The 20,111-nt window shown below is 45.5% G+C and overlaps 2 protein-coding genes across 4 annotated transcripts; one reads left to right on the top strand and one right to left on the bottom strand.

Annotated features, from left to right (window-relative positions):
• Nucleotides 1-381: 381 nt before the first annotated feature.
• On the bottom strand, nucleotides 382-9,446 carry slc25a29l (solute carrier family 25 member 29-like). 3 transcript variants are annotated; one of them, XM_018764205.2, is made up of 4 exons: nucleotides 9,065-9,446; nucleotides 6,480-6,523; nucleotides 4,367-4,450; nucleotides 382-1,924 (listed from the first exon to the last, which is right to left on the bottom strand). In XM_018764205.2, exons 1-4 carry the CDS (start codon nucleotides 9,096-9,098, stop codon nucleotides 1,166-1,168), a joined length of 921 nt encoding a protein of 306 aa, XP_018619721.1. In that variant the 5' UTR covers nucleotides 9,099-9,446; the 3' UTR covers nucleotides 382-1,165. The 3 variants fall into 3 exon arrangements, with proteins under 3 accessions (XP_018619721.1, XP_018619724.1, XP_029114248.1); XM_018764208.2 differs by lacking the exon at nucleotides 9,065-9,446 and having other exon boundaries at nucleotides 4,367-4,820; nucleotides 6,480-6,498; XM_029258415.1 differs by lacking the exons at nucleotides 6,480-6,523; nucleotides 9,065-9,446 and adding an exon at nucleotides 4,777-4,871.
• A 3,864-nt stretch (nucleotides 9,447-13,310) lies between these two features.
• On the top strand, nucleotides 13,311-19,241 carry slc25a47b (solute carrier family 25 member 47b). Its single transcript, XM_018764107.2, has 6 exons — nucleotides 13,311-13,887; nucleotides 16,571-16,614; nucleotides 16,698-16,769; nucleotides 16,856-17,038; nucleotides 18,314-18,578; nucleotides 18,681-19,241. Exons 1-6 carry the CDS (start codon nucleotides 13,851-13,853, stop codon nucleotides 18,956-18,958), a joined length of 879 nt encoding a protein of 292 aa, XP_018619623.1. The 5' UTR covers nucleotides 13,311-13,850; the 3' UTR covers nucleotides 18,959-19,241.
• The last annotated feature ends 870 nt before the right edge of the window (nucleotides 19,242-20,111 follow it).

Below are 20,111 nucleotides of genomic sequence, written 5' to 3'. Positions count from 1 at the left end.
CTGGCAAAGAAACTGCTACACATTGACTCACAGGTTCTATTCACAAGTCACTTCTTCTGCAGGTGAGCACAGATGCAAGGTCAAGTGGAAGGATTTGGGACTTAAACTGCTTTTGTTTTCCTTTCATTTTACAGTATAACTTTTAAAAAATGAGTCAGCAGGATGTCATTAAGGATCCTCTCCAGCACAAAGTACACAACTAAAATAAAAGGGCCAGGAATAAAGTTTTTAAAAGGACACACACGCACTACTGTCGATATGGGGCTCTCACCACATGGATGTGCAGTGCAGAACTGTGCTGCTTTCCACACTGCAGCAGCTCAGCCATGACCCATCCAGCTGTGCTGTAACAAAACTGGTCATGGAGATTTAAAAAAAAAAAAAAAAAAAAGTCCATGTCATGTTCACATTCAAGTGATATCCATTAAAAAACACACAATATTTTATTTACAACTTATTTTAACAGACTATCACCAAAGTGACAGGGCTGTTCTTGCAATCTTCTCTTCCAAACAACTCGTCCACCACCTGTGGAATTCCTGAACTTCATTCTGGCTCATTGTGCCCATAAACTGTGCAGCAAGGCCCCACAATTATACTTGACCATTGAATTTTTGCACAGTTCCAGTACCATTGTGTCTTCATTGCAGAGAAGGTCAATGGTACAGGATCACATGATGTATATACCAAAAGTTATGTCAAGAAAGGAGCAGGTACAAGTACATACTTTACCTTTGTAGAAGAACCCAATGCTCAACCTCCAGTAACAAGTGTGAGCACACACAGGCATATGCTTCTGGTATCACCTGCTCAGCCCAGCATAAGTCAGGTTCCATCAACGGGAATTCTCTTGACAACTAGGCTGCCCAGAACAGACACTTGACTACATGCAATAGAGAGGCCAATCAAAGGCCTGGCCTGTAGTTGGGAACTCCCACACCGTACCACACTCACCGAGCATCAGCAGAGCAGCATCGCATGTCGACGGCCTTGAAGGGGCCAAATCTAAAAACAGCTCATTAAAAGAGGTTGCTTTGTACAGAAAAAAAAAAAATACAGAAACGGAAACAAAGATGTCATTTACAGTTGCATGCTGCATATACATGCAGCATAAAAAATGGCTTATGCTAAAAGCCATATGCTGTTCCATCACCCTGGGGAGCAGTCACAAGCTAGATGGCTGGGCCTGCTGCGCGAGGGCGTGAGGGGCTGGCTCACAGTCCTTCAGGCCACCCTCATCCCCCCGCATGTACATGAGGAACAGGGTGACGGTGGCAAAAGTGGTGGCGTTGACAGGGAAAGCCCGCAGCAGAGTGGAGGTAAGGCCCCGTGTGAACACCCGCCAACCCTCCTTCTGCCAGCTCTGGCGCATGCAGTCTGCGATGCCGTTGTACTGGTTGACGCCACCGACCCCATCAGCCTGCAGCCGGGACTTGATCACGTCCACCGGATAGGTGGAGATCCACGAAGCAATACCAGACATGCCACCGGCAAAGAGGAGCTTCGGGATCATATAGGGGTCTTCGGGCTCGCAGCCCAAGGATCGCGTCAGCACATCATAAGCCAGGAAGTAGACGCCGAAGCCAGGAGTCTCGCGAATAAAGGTAGACACCATGCCGCGGTTGATGCCCCACACGCCCTCTTTCCTGTAGATTCGCACCAAGCAGTCCAAGGAGTTCTTGTAGAGCTTCTTCTTAGACTTCTTCTCACCCGTGCCCTGCATCTGCATACGTGTCTTAGCCAGCTCCATGGGACAGCAAATGACACACTGGATTGCGCCGGCTGCTGCGCCAGCCAGGAACTGGTTGAGAGGCGTGTCCCGGCCCAACAGCCGCATTGTGTTGCCCTGGACGCCGAACACAATGGCGTTTATGAAGGTCAGGCCCATCATGGGGGAGCCGATTCCTTTATACAGACCAAACGCCTGCAACGGAGACAAGAGCAAAGCAAGTTTGGGGATGTTCGGAGGACACCGACACAACTTGTGCTTTAAGGCAAGTAATTCAGGTTGCAGATATCAGGTCAACCACACTGGAAATTAATGTTTATGAACATCTCATCTAAAGCTCAGCACTTTCTGTATCGAAGCTAACGATAAACAGGGTCATTAACACAAGGTGCCTCTACAGGAGCCCTGAGCTTAAAACTCGAGCTCAGCCTGAGTGGAATTGGCCTCATCGCCCCATGGTCATGTGGATTTCCTCTGGGTGGAAAGATGCCTGTTTCCGGTGGAATGGAGACACTATATTGTGCACAGTGGCGCGCGCGCGCACACACACACACACACTGCCTGGGCATAAAAGAAGTCTCATTCTATTATTTTGTTGGACTACCTTTTGCTTTGATTACAGCACGCATTCGCTGTGGCATCATTTTGATAAACTTATGCAATGTCACAACATTTATTTCCATCCAGAGTTGCATTAATTTCTTGCCCTGGTCTTGTATTGATGATGGGAGAATTGGACCACTGGGTAAAGTCTTTTCCAGCACATTCCAAAGATTCTCAATGGGGTTAAGGTCTGGACTCTGTGGTGGCCAATCCATGTGTGAAAATGTCATCTCATGCTCCCTGAACCACTCTTTCACAATTTGAGCCTGATGAATCCTGGCATTGTCATCTTGGAATATGCCCATACCACCAAGGAAGAATAAAATCCACTGATGGAAAAACCTGGTCATTCAGTATATTCAAGGAGTCAGCTGATATTTTTTTGGGCACATAACATTGCTGACCCTACTAGACCTGACCAACTGAAGCAACCCCCAATCATAACGCTGCCCCCCCAGGCTTGTACAGTAGGCACTAGGCATGATGGGTGCATCACTTCATCCACCTCTCTTCTTACCCTAATGCGCCCATCCCTCTGGAACAGAGTAAATCCAGACTCAGACCACATGACCTTTTTCCATTGCTCCAGAGTCCAATCTTTATGCTCCCTAGCAAATTGAAGCCCCCCCCCCCATTAGCCTCACTTATGTGTGGTTTTCTTAAGGCTACACAGCTGTTTAGTCCCACTGCCTTGAGTTCTTTTCGCATTGTGCATGTGGAAATGCTCTTTTACTATTAACCATAGCCGTGAGTTCTACTGTTTTTTTTTTTTTTTTTAACAATTTGATTTCAAACGTTTAAGTGACCTCCACTCACGATCATTCAAGATTTTTTCCCCCAACCACATTTCTTCCTCCACGATGATGGTTCACCACTGTCCTTCCAGGTTTTAATAATGCGTTGGACAGTTCTTAACCCAATTTTAATAGTTTCAGCAATCTCCTTAATTGTTTTCTTTGCCTGATGCAGGCCAATAATTTGACCCTTGTTTTCCACGACCCCAGGATGTGTCTTCCGACATGGTTGTTTAAGAAATTAGAAGCTACTCACTGCATCAGTTAGGGTTAAATAACCTGCTGCCAGCTGAAACATTAATCACTGCAGTAATTATCCAATGGAAGGCTCTTACCTATTTGCTTAGTTAAATCCAGGTGGTGACTTTTTTTTGGCCAGGCAGTGTGTGTGTGTGTACACACACACACACACACACACACACACACACGAGAGTAAACTGCAATAGAGTGTCAGTGCAATAAGCTATAAAAAGTGAAACTCCTCATCCTCTCCTACTGAAAATACCATGTTTGAGCTAGTGATTTACGATGCCTCCTGTTGGAGAAGCACACTGAGGAAGACCTCTGGCCAAAACAGATCAGTGGTTTACCTTCATCTTGAATTTCACTTGTGATAAATACAATTGCAGCATAGTGCTGGCCTAATTATACTTTCTTTGTGGAGAATTCAGAACCAGATGGAAAACTCTGTTCCTGGGCCCCCTGGTGACCACATGTTAAATGGGGTAATATTGATTTAGATAATAGCACACATTCAACAGCTACATGTTGATCATTTTTACAGTGTGCACTATTTATACCTTTGTATTCTTCCACAATTAGATTCAGCACTGATACCTTCACATCTCATACAAACAGAACTTATGAATAAAAGGTTTATTTTACAGCAGGTCGGTGGAGCAAAAACCAGAACACTGCTTTCGCACATCAGTGGAAGTCTTAAGACATGCAATCACTGCATTCTTCACTGATGCGGCATCAAGCCTCTGCATTTCCATAGCTTTACTTATCTAGTGGAACATATGCTAGTTTTACACCCAGCGCTGCAGGTGAACACATGTGCCAACCTGGTCTGGGAGTTATAGACCCCCAATCAACAAGGAGAAATTTCCCATCGGCACCCATCTCAACTGGTCTTGGACGACTCCAGTGACCCGGGCTGCAAGCTGTGGTTGGGGTCTCCAGGGACCTGCGGGGTTCTAGGAGTGCAGCCAGTGGAGACGTTCATGCTTGTACTTACAGATTCCTGCCGCACAATGGACTGGAAGCAGTGCAAAGTCCCCCGATACAGAGGCTTGTCCACATTTTGAACCTGAAGTCTGACCTGGAAGGTAAGTGTTCATGTTAGCCTGAGAGCCAGGAGCATGAGAAGCACCTCTACATTCAACACATGACAACAAGGAGACCTCTATTCTAACCAACATGACACACTGCAGGGAAAAACAGACAAGACATTTTAATCCAATTCTGTTTTACAATGAAGTGGGTGAAGATGGAATCTTGTGTGTTACTTTTGGAAAGAAAAAACATGGTTATGTTAACTGAGCAATCAAAAGGTGACTATTTTTTTTTTTTTTCAGATTTCTCCTTTTTCTGGTCACAAAAACAAAGACTGAGAGAAACAGAAGGATTGACCTTGACTGTACTTACAAGGTTACACTTCCGTGCAGAGGTAGTGTATGCCTCACCCTCATCTACAACAAATAACACTTTTGCTGTTAAAGACAGCCCCTGGCCCAGAGATAAGGTTAGTTAAAGGCAACAAGGCAAATGGAGATTTTTTATTAAAAAAGAAAAAAAGACCTGACATTGCATGAGCAAGTCAAGAAACAAACATACAGTAAGCCCTCCCCCGCTCCCCATGAAGGCTAGAGAGCTGCAAGTGCCACTCACTCGTCTAAAAATGCAGAGGAATGAACACTTTACGGTCAACATTTGAAAGAAAACCCATCCATTTAGCAGAAGGCCTCTCCAGTACATTTTAATACAATCTGATGGGTATTTCAGCACAAAATATGGACAAGAAGGGCTGAGACAGTCAACTGCTGAGCTGCATTATGAGAAGGTGACCACTGTCATGATGTCAGTGTCCAGGTAGACACCGGGGCCGCGCTGTCACTAAATACACTTCTCAGCAGCTCCATCTAGTGCACAGTCCATGTCCAGTCACGATCACCTACAACAGTCATCTGCTACAACCATCTGACACCTTGTCATCTGGAACTATCACATAAGGCTTCGTGCACATCATAGCAACTGCTGGAGCGCCTGAGCCCATCTTAATTTTCTCTACTGCTTAAACTGTGCATTTAATAATTTGTGTGAACTGAGTCATTTAGCTGAATTCCCTATTCTCCATCAGAAAATCAAGTTGTGTGTGTATACTCTTTACAATTTAGTAAAAGAAAAGGAAAAAAAAAAACCCACTCATTCAAAGTTCAATTTTACCGGCAAGTCAGGTGTGGCATCTTGTATACGGGGGGATCCTGGAGTTAATGAAACATAGCATTCAAAAATACAGAGCCCTTAAACGTTAAGAGAAATAAAGAAAGCAGGGTACGAGAAACGCATTTTTCAGAAGAGTAGATAGAGAGACAGATCTTCTGTACACAATATTGTGGCTTAATGTTAGCGGGCGAGTTATTCTCGTCAATGTGGGAGGTGTGGGCAAGGCTGGGCTGTGGGTGGGGGGTGTGCATTATTTAGGCTCAAACCCTTAGCTTGGGACAACCATGATTCCCCCCCCCCATACACTGCCCTCCCCATCAGCTGCTGGCCAAGTTAGAGTGAACTGGCATGCAGCTCAGGTTCAGGTGCCAGCGCGGCTTTCCATGCGTTCTGACGCACGTCACGTTACACACGGACATCCGGCCGCAGCCTCAGGGGACACACTTTGCAGCACACCTGAGCATGCGGGGGGCCACTTTACACAGAGATATAGTACAAGCTTTGAACGCCTTCACCTCGGTCGGTTTCCTTCCTGTTGGCGAGTGAGATGTCAGTGAACACACATGCTTGTGGCCACCGCAGCTCTGAGGGCTCAGATCTCTCACTGGGCCACAGGAAAGAGACCGACAGTGGGGAGAAAGCAGTGCCAACTGCCGTTGGGAAAATTACAAGCAGAAAGCAAAAAGAAATCCTCACATCCTTAGTATTGTTTCTCCATTTATAGCCAATGTGGTATTTGTGACAGGGGTTCACAGAAGCATGAGCACAACATCCCACCGGCTGGTTCACCTGCTTTCTTTTCTGAGGCTACAAAACCGTGGCAACGAAAACCCATCAAGGTTCAAACTCTGCCGTTCATGCAACAAAGCTTCAAGTGAACACAGACACCAGAGGGAGAAACCCACCTTCACAGTGTCAAAGGGGTGTCCGACCAGGACCCCGGCAGCACCTGAAGCAAAACAAGAACACATACATCACTTAGTGGCCAAGGAAATCAGAGTTAGTGCTGCCCCTCCTCATAAACACATGATACCCAAGTCTGATTTTGACAAGAGGGGAGGGACTGAAAAAGTTCATACAAGGCAAGTAATGGCAGTGAGCACAGTCTGGCAATACCATCACTAACCAAGTGCAGTGTACATGTCAAGCAAGGATTTCAGTTGAGTCAATTTATGCTTCAGTTGTGCAACATACAATCTGTGTGCTGTTTGCATCAGTTCTCAACCAAGCTGGGGAAAAAAGGCAGCAAAATGAAAACTGACCACTCCTGGAAAAGCTCAGCAAGCCCTTTACCAGTCGTGTGCGCAGTTGTACTGCTATTAATGCAAAGAAACAGTGTGACAGATTTGACCCAAGTCTACCACACGTATCCTGGTCCCAAAGCTTGGGGGGGGGGGGGGGGTTGGGGGGTTGTCTTGCTTATCCAGCCCCTCGCAAAGTGAAGCTGTTCTGCAAAATAGGCCACACACCACAAGTCTGCCAAACCAGCACACAGTGTCCTTGAAATGCCACCGAAGACAGAGGGGCCAAATAAACAGCTTTGCCATTTACTACAAGACCTGGTTGAACAGTGCCCATGAAACAGTGCTCTTCTGCTCCCCTGGCATGAAACTAACCTACTCCACCCATCATGCTCTACGCCATCATTGGCGACAATTACGCAGGGCTCCCTGTTGTCACAGCCCCAGTGTTTTTCCACACCAGAAAGGACATCAGAAGGGTCTTCGGATCAACATCCCTCCAGCAAAAAGGTGGAAAAACCGGTTTTCCCCTAAAAAAATTCCCACTAGAATATCCAAAATTACAGTTCTCGAATGATGCTCCAAGTTCCTCTGCTCCCCTGTTCAACACAACCAGTTACCCTACAGAAGAACTGCCCGGCAGACACTAAACCTCTGAGCATGTGGCCAAACCCCCACCATTATGACCTACAAGATCACCATGTGACCATAATGTTGTGCTCATTAATAGAACATTACACTGTGAGAAGAAAGCACACTTATGATAAGTAGTATCACCCCCCCCAAAAGCAACGCTCTCACTTTGCTCATGAAAAATGAGCACGTTACATGGGTCATGTCACCATTCAACTACACAAGGCTGTGTGCAAACTGATCAAGTGTGTCTCGCACTGCTCCAGTGATGCTGTAGCACTGGGTGCCAACCTTGTGAGTGGGAGGGGCTACCATGCTCAGCCACTCACGATTGGCCTCTAAGGGGGGTGTGAGCATTCCTTGCCTTTGCAGCACTTTGCTATCAATGCATACTTGACACTTACCCAACTTCTAAACCATAACTAGGAAGCCAGAGAAGAAGAATAAGAATTTTTAAATTACAGTCACATCACAAAGTCAATGACAAAGATTTTCATTTTCTTCAAATTATGGAGCAGATGCAGGCAGTCATTGTGACACCAGAGTGCAACGCGGTAAAGAGGAGTACAGAACCACAGCGCACACACACAGCATGTGGCACAACTCTACAAAGAACAGCCAATTACAAATGCACATACGGTACAACCGTACACAACCACAGGAAGTCGCTGGAGCCCACACGGTGAAGGTGCACATCTTTCCATTCGGAAAGGTGCGCGCACGGTCAGTCGCTGCCACGCCGAGTCCTCAGGTACAACAGCCGGGAACTGATACCCCATCAAGTGCAGAGGACATTAAGGATGCCTTTGCACCTCATTTTATATTTATTAATCCAGCTGACACTTCTCTCCAAAAGAAGAGAGGGTGCGCAGCTTTGCCGTGTCAAGCTATGTGTACAGTGGTCACCCTCTTACACATCTGGGTCATTTTACTGCGAGTTCCTCCACCAAAGGAACTACAGCAGGAGGTGGGCTCTGAACCCGTGACCCTCAGATCCAAAAGCAGCTGCGAGGGCGGCAGCAGCAGCTCCAGCCCCTACAGTGACTGTGTCTCCCAGTAAGACCCCTCCTGTCCTGTGTGGAGCACAGAGTGCAAAGGAGCACCTTCTTCATTCAACATGTATAACGCCGGGCTGGACCTGGTGGATCTGGTCGCTGCGGCCCTTTCTCCAGTTCCGCATCAAAGCGCACAGGACATGTATAATTCAGGGCAGTTTGCGATCGAAACCCATGGCATGGGATGCCCTTAATAACTGCGCCGCAGGGTCTGGCCGAAATACTGTTACTTAAATAATCGCTCTTTATGTATAACGTGAAAAATCGCATCAGATCAGCATGCTATTTGGTGTTTAAAATTACATTACCCCCCCAACACGACGGCCGAGACAGTACACAGCAGTGGAAATGATCATGGCAGCGACAACAGGTGGAGCGCCGGCTCACCGCTTCATCTGCTTATTTCACAAAGCTGTTTACCGCCACGACTGTCCACGTCGCGCGCGCGCGCACGGCTGTCCAGACGGAGAGTGGCGCGCGTCCGCCGCTCGCGCCACTACTACTAGTCAGTGCCCACACCTCCGTTTTAAAGTGCGCTCTCCGTACTGCACTGGAACTTACCTCCTATGCACCCTGCAACGAAGTCTAATGCCATCCCCCTGTAACAACTTATCTAGGAAACAAAGCGCTTTCCCCCAAGTTCCTAAGCCGCAGAACACTCCCGGTGTAGCGATGTGCTCCTCTTCAGTCACCCTCCTCAGCTAGCTCGTCTGGTCTGGGCTCGAGCCGGATCGATTTATCCTGCTCTGTGTGCTCTGGATAATTACGAAAACGTCTTATTTTTTCCGCGTTTCAGCCTACAAATTTGTGTCGGTTTGGTGGTGACGTCTCTCGAAAAGTACTGAGACTGCTGAACTTTGCTTATTAGATTTCTGAACCGTTTCCGTGAGCAACCACGACAACCGTTCGCTCTCGAGCCCTTCTAGCACTTTCTATTTCGGTCCGCTGCTGGTCTAAATTGGAAAGGAGGGGTTTAATGTCCTTTTTTGGTCGAAGAACGGAGCCAATCGGGACGCAAGAAGGACGACGACGCCCTCAAACACAGTCCGCCCCCTGTGTTCATTGGTTCCTTTGTACACGTAAGCGGTGACGTAGCCACGGAGAAAACGAGCGTCAAGACGTAGATAAGCGCTAAGCAGCTGGTGGCTACGGTTAGCGCCGATGTGTCATTTCTCATGGGTTTATGAGTCGTATGCTTTTTAATTGTTTCTTAAGTATCCGTTCTATTCAGTTCCATATATATATTTGCTGATTTTATTAATTCAGTTCTAGTTAATTAATTTTAACTTTAAGTAGTCACTAAATCAAGAGTTAAAAAGCAGTGTGTTGGGTAGTTTCCATAAGCATACAGAATAATTCTGAAAGATACATATTTAAACTTTACACTCAGGTTGCTTGTCTGAAAAAGTGACCATTCATAGTCTGAGATTTGCTGTCTAGGAAATGTGTAGCTGTTGCAGTGGAATGACGAACTGATACATGATAGTGTGGAAGGAGCCACACTTGGAATAACCCAGGGGTGCTGCTGGCCAAGGATGTCATAGTGCTGTAAGAGCACTGGTGAATGAGTCCAAGGAGGTGCTATCCCAGCCAAGTAAACACTAGGGTCCCCATACCAGTTTCATTATTTTGCATGAACATATGGTAGTAGGGCGAATATACCTTGGGTGCTGTTTTCCTTAAACTTTCTGGGCTTGCTCAACCAAGTCAGATAGATGGGTTGAATTTTTTCTTAATAAAAAAGCTGAGATTTTAATTTTGGGCTGCTCAAATGAAGCACATGATCAGCTGGTTCCATGACTAGTTCCATGACTAGTGAGACTCATGGTGGGGCAACACGAGAAGATATTTGAGGATGTCAACAACACTATCATCATGGTTTCCTATTACTCTTAACCTTATTCTACCCTCAATCAGCCACAGTTTTGATCATCTCAGGGATAATTTTGGCATACCCAACCAATGCCAACAACTGCTCGTTCCGAGCAGGGTTACGACGAGCCAGAGCCTATCCCAGAGACACAGGGTGCAAGGCTGAAGGAGGAGGGGATACACCCTGGATGGGATGCTAGTCTATCGCAATGCACCCCAAGCAGGACTCAAACCCCAAACCCGCCACATAGCGGGCACTGGCCAAACATGCTGGGTCACCACACCTAATTTTGGCCTATCAAATAATGATTCTCATAGGTATTTATTTCTGAGACATTTCACTGTAGCCCAGAAAAGGGAAGATTACAGAGGTAACAATGGAAAAGCAGCCAATCTCTTTGGGAAGTTTCAGGGTTATGACCTCTGCTTTATGTACTATTTCAGCAACATAGGATCTTGCTCTTATGACGCAAAAACAGAACATGAGTTTGACTCATCTTTCAGTGATGCTGAGTGACTTTCTATACATGTCAGAATCTTCCCTGTTTGATTTTGCCTTAGTATTCAGGAACAGCATTTTAAATTCATTCTTACAATTAAGCTTAACTCAGTATGCCTTCATGGGATACTTCAGTGGACATTTCAACTATGTTGTAAATATAAGGCCACTCCTGGGACCTTGATATGTTTACTTGAGAATGTGCTAGGATACAAGCTTACTGGAAGTGTTCATTCAATAACTGAAAAGATCACCAATAAAATATTTGATTCACCCCCATGTATACCTGTTAAACTACAACCGAAATTTTGTTTTTCATGAAGGTATAGAACCCAATTCTTACATATTTGCATTTCCATTTGAATGCATTTCTTTAACCCTGCTTTGGACCAGGGTTAAAGAAATGTGTTCAGTTTGGGGTTTAACTTGCTTAGCCTTGTCCCCCAGCTTCTGAGATAGACTCTGGACCATTGTGACCTTAACTTAGAACAGGTGCAGTAGTGAGTTTATTCAGTTGCTCTTCTGCAAAGTGCTGTATTACTCGTATCTGTGTGTATTTTCTTGATATACTGATTCTGTCTCTATGCTCCTGTGACCCAGTTCTGTTTTCCTGTTAAATTAACAAAAAAATAAACAGTGAGAACATCAATAAAAAATGACAAGACTAAAGTTTTCTACGCTACCCAAACCAGATTAGTTACTGAATGATTGCATTTTCTGACATTTACACTTTTTATAAAGAGCCAATCAGATGCTACATTAATTTTCTACAAGTAGTCAGTCAGACATATGATATATAGGAATTAGAAATACATACAGTACACAATATTACGGACCGATTAAAATTTTAGTCTGTATACCACTTAGCAATATAGTGTGGAGGCAGCACAATGCAGACATAAATAAAGCAAGAGTGTACAACTATTGTGCAGGAATCTGGTGAAATTCTGAGCAGCCTGAAGTGCTGAGCTGACGGAGGCTCTTCTCTGCTGTTTGATGGGTTATTTTGTTCTCATCTTACACAACAAGCAACGTGTAAATGTCGCATTAATGGGTGTGGGGGTGTGCAGCAGTGTGATAGCATAGTGGTTAATAATATGCTGCTTTAAGCACAGACAGCAGGTCTGCTATTTGTACCCTTGAACTTTACGCTAAACCCATCAGTTTCTGGGAGAATATTGTAGCAACTCTACTTGCAACAGGCCATAGTGAAAAATTAACTGCAAGATTTCATTTTTAATGACAGAATCCTTTACTGAGGGCTGAGGATACTATGTATGTGAAACCTGGTCAAATACATTGTAAGTTAATTTCTACAAAAGGGCTGGCTAGCTAGTAAAATAAAATGAAATGAACAAATGAATTAAAACTTTTAATCCCAAAGAGATACTTGCCTAGGCTGCAACAGCATACAACATTCATACAGCCAAAGAGAAACAACAAAATAAACAGCCTGAGGCTCATGATATCATTATAATAAGAGTAATAACCCTGTTTCCCATCAACTTCAGCGTCGGTCTGGGAGCCTTTGCCAGTGATGTACGTTCAGCTGTCAATACAGTATATTCTGTAGGCTACCTGCCATAAATGCTGTGAATTGTGCTCAATCAGGGCGTAGTATGGTTACACTTAGACACACATACCCACCTGAACCTAAGTATAAGACAGTCAGTTTAATACCACTTTTTCAAGAATATACATTTACATTTATATATACAATACTGTGCAAAAGTTTTAGGCACTTGGTTGGGGAAAAAAAGCTGTCAAGTTAGAATGCTTCCAAAAATAATGCTCTTTCTAATTAATAAACTTCCTACAAAGCTTAGGAACCATCCATCGTCAACAATCGCTTGTCCCAAGCAGGGTCGCGGCGGGCATGGCCAGGGTCTACTTTCTGGCAGGTTTGGGGGTCGAGTCCTGCTTGGGGTGCCTTGTGATGGACTAGCATCCCATCCTGGGTGTGACTCCTCTCCCTCCAGCCTTGCACCATGTATTGCTGGGTTAGGCTCCGGGTAGCCGCAAACCCGCTCAGGACAGGCGTTCTCAGACAGCGTGTGTGTACTTTCTTTAACGACATACAAAACCCTTGTAATTTTTTGCAAAAGGAATGCTTGGAAATCGAAAATATGGTATTTCCAGTTGACACTAATACAGAAGACATTAAATAACCCTCTAAAAGAAATATTTTTCTGAAACATCTAAGTGCCTAAGACTTTTGCACAGTACATTATATATTTTTTTAATTGTTCAGAAAACGTGTCTGTGTTCAGTATGTCACTCATTAGGACTTTCACACGCGACGCCTCGAGCCCGGTCACCATAACAACGACCGCTGCCCCGCTCCGACACCTGAATTTGCGCGCTAACGAATCGGCCCAGTAACCGCTCGCCGCCACCGCAGCGTCCCGCCCCTCAAATGTCTCCCGTCTCACATTTAGACACCTTTGTCAAGGCACGCGATTAAAAACCGATCGTTTTAAAGAAAGATGGCGGCAGACGGTAGAAATCGGTCGTTCTGCGCGTTCCGTTTCAAACGGGTCACGTGGTCGACGATGCCGAAACGCGTCAACGGCGCGGCTCATCGGCGAAAGGACTCTAATTCGTTACATTTGTTTCAGCATCACATGTATTTCACCGCTGTTTTGTGTGGCTAAGAGTAAAAGCAGCGACAGGTCAGACGCAGAAGAGAGAGAGAAGAAGCGCTAAAGTCGCCGCGACTCGGCTCCGATCGATCGGACTGAACACTCCTGTCAGCTGTGCGGCACTGTGTACTCTACCGCACTGTCATTTCCAGCGTTACCTTCCCGTCACACGCTTACACGGGGTCCACCTTTAAAATTACATAAAGGCGTAGAAAAATGTCAGTAAGGTGACGGGGACAGCTTGACCCTCCTCTGATTCAGCGAAGTGCCAAATTCTCGGATTTTCTACTCGTGGATTTTCCGCGCGGCTCAGTCTGTCTGGAGAAGAAGAGAGATGCATTTCGCAGATTTCCTAGCCGGCTCTGTTGGAGGTACAGTACAGTATAGTATAGTAAGGGCCGGAGCGGAGCAAGCGCTCCCTCCCTCCCTCCCTCCCTGCGAGTGGCTGATGCAACGTCCGCCGCCTCTTTCATTTGATCCGTCGCACGGACGGTGTGTGAAAAGGGAGCTTTGTCCACGCGCGGCTCCGCGTGGCAGGAAACACACGAACATGACAGCAGCCCTTTGGCGAACAGCGGGAAAAGTCACGAGGAGGCAGCTGAAACGTAGCGAAGCGTTCAGCTCCTCCATTATAAGACACCTGCCGCCTCACTAAAGCCTGGACCTCGCGCCGTAAACGCGCGTCAGCGCAGAATTGTCGCGTTCGCGCGCACACGAACATTCCGCTCTGACTCGAAATTTCCAGAAGGAACGTTTAAAGCGCGCGCCGAGAAAGAGCGTTTCGAAAAAATGCCCACAAAAAGGCACATTCCGTGTACAGCCTTCTTCTTCTTCTTCTTCACAAACGGCTGGCGCGGTGGAGCAGCGAGTAGTGCTGCTCTCTCAAACCGCTTAGGTGATGCGAGAGCTCCTCAGGAGATGCCAAAAACCCCGCAGTATGAAGATGCTCCATCCTATATGCAAGAGAAGGGTAGAGTGGAGTAGTGATGAATAACAAAGTTTAGTTTCTAAGACCGTAAAGAGTTAGCATCTGATTAATCCCAGTAAAATAAAGAGGATAATGTCCCGGAGTTAACTGTCCTTCCTTCAGCATTGCAAAGTCATTTTGGTGAAATGGGAGGCATGGTGGCACAGTGACTGACTGGTGCAAGAGGACATGGGTTCGATCCCCACTCAGTCTGTGTGGAGTTTGTATTTATCCTCCGGGTGTTCTGGTTTCCTCCCACAGTCCAAAGACATGCTGTTCAGGTTCCCCCATAGTGTGTGAGTGACAGAGAGAGAGAGTGTGTGTTCCACTGATGTATGGATGAGTGACCCAGTGTAAGTAGCGTATCCAGCAGTGTAAGTCACCACGGTGAACAAGGTGTGTGGGCTGATGACACTACATATAGTTCCTTGGAAGTCGCTCATTCTTTTGAAATATGGATATGCAGTACGTGCATAAATGCAGGGAGGTATTCTGAGTATTTACTGGAGGCCTTGTCCTGCAGTGAAACACGTGTATTACTTATAAGTTATGTATTTTCATTTGTTTGTTCGTTCATTCGTTTGTTTTTCACCATAAAGAGTATGCAGATGTGTCTAAAAAGTGGCTAAAGATCAGCTGTACCGAGGATATTAGTTGCACCTCAGAGTGGGACACTATTTTTAATCCAGGTCTGTAAAACATAATGGTTAGAGCTGCTGGACCCAAAGGTCACAGGTTCCAGTGTTACCTCCTGCTGCAGTGCCCTTGAGCAAGTCACTCACCCTACATAGCTCCAGTAAAATTACCCAGCTGTATCAATGGGTAAATCATTCTAAGTACCTTAACGTTGTATGTCAGTTTGGAAAAAAGTGTTTGCTAAATGAATAAATGTAAGACTCCTTTGAAAAAGGCACTGACAGGCCTTGAGTTAATATAAAAATTAGTTAAGTCTTTTTTGAAAATATAAAAATTCCCTCTGGCAGAATCGGTACTTTGGTTTGGCATGTGTAGGGTGTCCATGAACAATGTGTGAAATGCAACAGAGAGGGATTTCTTCAAGATTAAAGTAAAATTGTTAAAGATTTGTTTGTTCAAATGGCCTTCTTTCATTTTCCCACGTTTTTCTTTATTTCCCAAGCCTGCGTCGGTTGTCGGAAGAAAACAATCGGGCCTCGCTGATTTGTCCCTGTTAGATTTTTTCCTGCGGCAATGTGTTAAAACTGAAGTTTATTCGACAAAGCCTTTGGTTCTTTGGGAGAACAAACGTGATCAGAACGCACTGAAACTTAAACTGCACTACAGAGCTTGTTTGAGGAACTTCAAAATTGTACTACACTCTCTATCTAGAACGATGCTGTATAAGTTGACAGTTAACATCCCTACAGTTAAATTTGCTAAAATCTGAATAAACTCTCTCTCTGCTGCATTTTACACTGTTTAAATTGTATCTAGAAGCTATTAACAATTCAAACAAGGACTTCGTAGACACACCATGTTTATTAAAACATAATAAACAGCAAGTCACATTTGAAAGAAACACACGATCAACCACAACATTAAAACCACCTGCCTGATATTGTGTAGGTCTCCCTCATGCTGCCAAAACAGCTCTGACCCGTCAAGGCATGAACTCCACAAAGTCTCTAAACGTGTCCTGTGGTATCTGGCACCAAAATGTTAGCAGCAGATCCTGTAAGTTGCGAGGTGGGGCGTCCATGGATCGGACTTCTTTTTCCAGCGCATCCCGCAGATGTTCGATTGGATTGAGATCTGGGGAATTTGGAGGCCAAGTCAACACCTTGAACTCTTTGTCATGTTCCTCAAACCATTCCTCAACAATTTTTGTAGTGTGGCAGGGCCACTGCCATCAGGGAATACCATTACCATGAAGGGGTAGGTACTATGAAGGGGTACGTGGTCTGCAACAGTCTATTAGGTAGGTGATACACATCAAGGTAACATCCACATGTTCCCAGCAGAACATTGGCCAAAGCCTTCACCTGTCAGTGGTTTTAATGTTGTGGCCGATCGGTGTTTATTTGGGGTGCTTTTCTTCTCTTTTCAAAGCTGTTAACTGCTCTTTGCAGGGGCCCTCGGGGTGGCTGTAGGATACCCCTTAGACACAGTAAAGGTGAGTGTGTACACTGGATTCAATCTCCCACCCAAGGAGCCAGCCGCAGGCCTGTAACAATGCGACATTGTCCTGTTTTCCAGGTGAGGATACAGACCGAGAGAGAATTCACCGGCGTGTGCCACTGTATCTACAGGACGTGTAAAAACGAAGGGGTGAGTAGCACGTGTGCAATAAGCGTGTGGACAGTAGCTGGAAGGCTGTTGCGCGGTTACGCTGTCCATGTTTCCTTGTGCTGCAGGTGCGTGGATTCTACAAGGGCATGTCCATGCCGGTCACGACCATGTCCATCAGCTCCTCTGTGGTCTTTGGCACATACCGGAACTGCCTGCAAGGCCTGCGTACGCTACGGGGCAGCCGTCTTGACACTGCACCCCACAAGCTGGATGTCTTCCTGGCCGGACTGGCTGCAGGAGTGGCCCAGGTTGTGGTCAGCATTGCTAACACAGTGTGATAGCGTACATTAAACTATGCACTCTAAAATTCCTCTACACGAGGAGTGAAAACCACATGGGACAGCTGCTAGCACAGTGGTTAAAGTTGCTGCCTTTGAAAGGTTGCAGGTTCGATCCTGCCCCGGCTGTAGTACCTTTGAGCAAGGTACTTACCCTGAAATTGCTCCAGTAAAATTACCCAGCTGTATAAATGGGTAAATAATTGTAAGCTTGTAACTGTAGTACAGTGGTTATCCTTTATCCGCGGTTTCAGTCAACCGCGATCCAAAAATATTAAATGGAAAATTCCAGAAATAAACAATTCATAAGTTTTAAATTACATGCCGTTCTGAATAGCGATGAAATCTCGCACCGTTCCCATTTTTAGAGAGACATAACTTTTATTACAGTATATTGTTATAATTTTCTATTTTATTATTAGTTCTTGTTGTTAATCTCTTATTATGCCTAATTTATAAATTAAACCACCATAGGTATATATGTATAGGGAAAAACATAGTGCATATATAGGGTTCGGTACTATCCGTGGTTTCAGGCATCTGTTGGGGGTCTTGGAACATATCCCCCGCGGATAAGGGGGGACTTCTGTAACTATAACTTTAACATTGTAAGTCGCTTTGGAGAAAAGCGTCGGCTAAATTAATAAATGTAAAACACACCTGGCAGTACATCCGTTCACCTGATGCATAGATTGCATTTCTGATCAAGTTTACTGCTGATTAGTTTTATTCTAATGTCCTGTTTGTCAGAAGTACTGAATAGTTTTTGCAAAGTATGTAAAGCTAAGACAAGGGTGTGTTCAATAGAAATTTAATGAGCGTGATGAGGAGCGCAGATGATGAAGGAGGAAATACATGTGAGGAAATTCCCTCTGGAGGTCCTTCTTGGGAGAACAGTGTAAAAACACAGTAGGGATCAGTTCTTCCAACCAGTAGGGTTGTTTTAATACCATATATGGTATGATCCAACCGAGAACCAGAAGCTTGTGCAATGCATGAACAGGGTGTTGAGAGGAATTAGGGAGGTGTATGGCTTCTTATTGGGCCCAGGTGCAGTAGCTAAAGTGCACAAAAGAAAGAGCATGTGGACTACTGTCAATGCGAACGCATAAAAAAAATGTTATAGTTTGGGATATTATTCAAGGACGGCACACAGCTAAGGAAACCAGAGATAAGTCTGGGTTGAAAGTGAACTTTTCTCAGATCTTTGACTGTTCACCTTGCTTTCCCCTTTACCCCATGAAGGTATCAGTGATGTCCCCGGCTGACATTGTGAAAGTACGTCTTCAGTGCCAGACGGAGTCTTATAAGGGCTCGCCCTTGCAGTCTGCAGCTAAGTACCGTGGGCCCATCCACTGCATGCTCACTATTGCTCGTGAGGAGGGTGTGCTGGGTCTCTACAAGGGTGCCAGTGCTCTGGCGCTTCGTGACGGAGCCTCTTTTGCCACCTACTTCCTGACCTACAACATTATCTGTGAGCAACTGATGCCGGTTGGGCAGAAGCAACCAGGTAGGCCTGTTAAATGCTTGAAAAAGTGAACCAGAGTGTGAGAATTGATAAGCTGGCACATTTTGAAGTGGATGACCCATTTGGGGATGACTTTTTTTCCAGACTGGCTCGTGGTCATGTTGGCTGGTGGCATGTCCGGTGTTTGTGCCTGGACAGTGGGGACACCCATGGACGTGATCAAGGCCCGCCTGCAGGTGGATGGTGTGAGGAGTCAGCACTACCGGGGTTTTGTACACTGCATCTCTGAGAGCGTGCGACAGGAAGGAATAGCCGTGCTCTTCAGGGGCCTGGGCCTCAACTGCCTGCGTGCTTTCCCTGTAAACATGACCGTGTTTATCGCCTACGAGCTGGTTGTTCGCCTTCTCCGGAGCTCACCATGAGGCACTTTTTATCACGGCTCCATCCGATATCATTGTGATCATAGGCCTTGATTCACTGACCTGGAGCGTCACTGGATTTATCAGGGGTGAAAGTCTTTGCACAAACCAGCTTGGTTCTTATTTAATAATGTGAATTACACCTAAAGTCACTTCACCTTCCGTGCAATTAAGGTTAAGATATCCAAACGCCTAAGTGGGAATTCCACTGGTGGCCTGGTCTAGTTTATCATTCCAGTGTTATTAGTCCCATGATTCATCACAACTGGTAGAATAACATATCATTCATTTTTTTTAATGTAAGCAGCTTGTTATTCAGCACTGAAAGACGCACAGCTCAGCCCTGTGTTGTGTAAAGTTGTTATTCAGGAAGACATCGATCAGGCTCCTCGGTCCAGCTCTTATCTGAGATGATTGCGATGGCCTTCTCAAAATGTGCATGTAGTGCCTTTTTAATTTTGGCTGGATTATAGCTGTATTGTTTCATTATATGTAATCTGTAGGCATATTTACTTGACCATGAAGTCATGGAGTGTGGACTCTTATTGCACTCATTTTGCATATTTAGTCATATTTACTCACGAGGGTGTTCAAAGTGTGATGCGGCTGTAATGAAAATCAGCACCTTCACGTCTGAGGTTATGGTTCTCACCCAGAAAAGAGTGGGTTGCTCTTTCTAGGTGATGGGGAACAACTGCTCCTAGTCGGAGAGGTTGAGTATCTGGGGCTCTTGTGATGGAAAAGGGGAACAGGAGAGCAAAATGCAGACCGTTGTAGCATCAGCAGTGCTGTGGGCACTATATTGATCTGGGGTGGAGAAGTGGAGCAGAGTCCTGAGACAAAGCTCCTGTTTTACTGCTAGTTAGGAACAGCTGGTAGTGTAGTGGTTAGTGCTATTGCCTTTGGACCCAAAGGTTGCAGGTTCAGTCTCCAGCTATAGTACCCTTGAGCAAGGTACTTACCCTGAATTGCTCCTGTAAAATAGCCCAGCTGTACAAATGGATAAATAACTGTAGGTAGACTAACATTGTAAGTTGCTTAGGGGAAAAGCATCCTCACCTGTGGTCTCCAGTTTTGGGTAATGGCTGAAAGAACAAGATCACAGGTACTAGGGGGTAAAATGAAGTTTCCCTGTAGGATCACAGCGCTTACTTTA

Source organism: Scleropages formosus, chromosome 15 (genome assembly GCF_900964775.1).
Source record: "Scleropages formosus chromosome 15, fSclFor1.1, whole genome shotgun sequence".
NCBI classification, from domain to species: domain Eukaryota; kingdom Metazoa; phylum Chordata; class Actinopteri; order Osteoglossiformes; family Osteoglossidae; genus Scleropages; species Scleropages formosus.
This window is presented reverse-complemented; position numbering and strand designations above follow the sequence as displayed.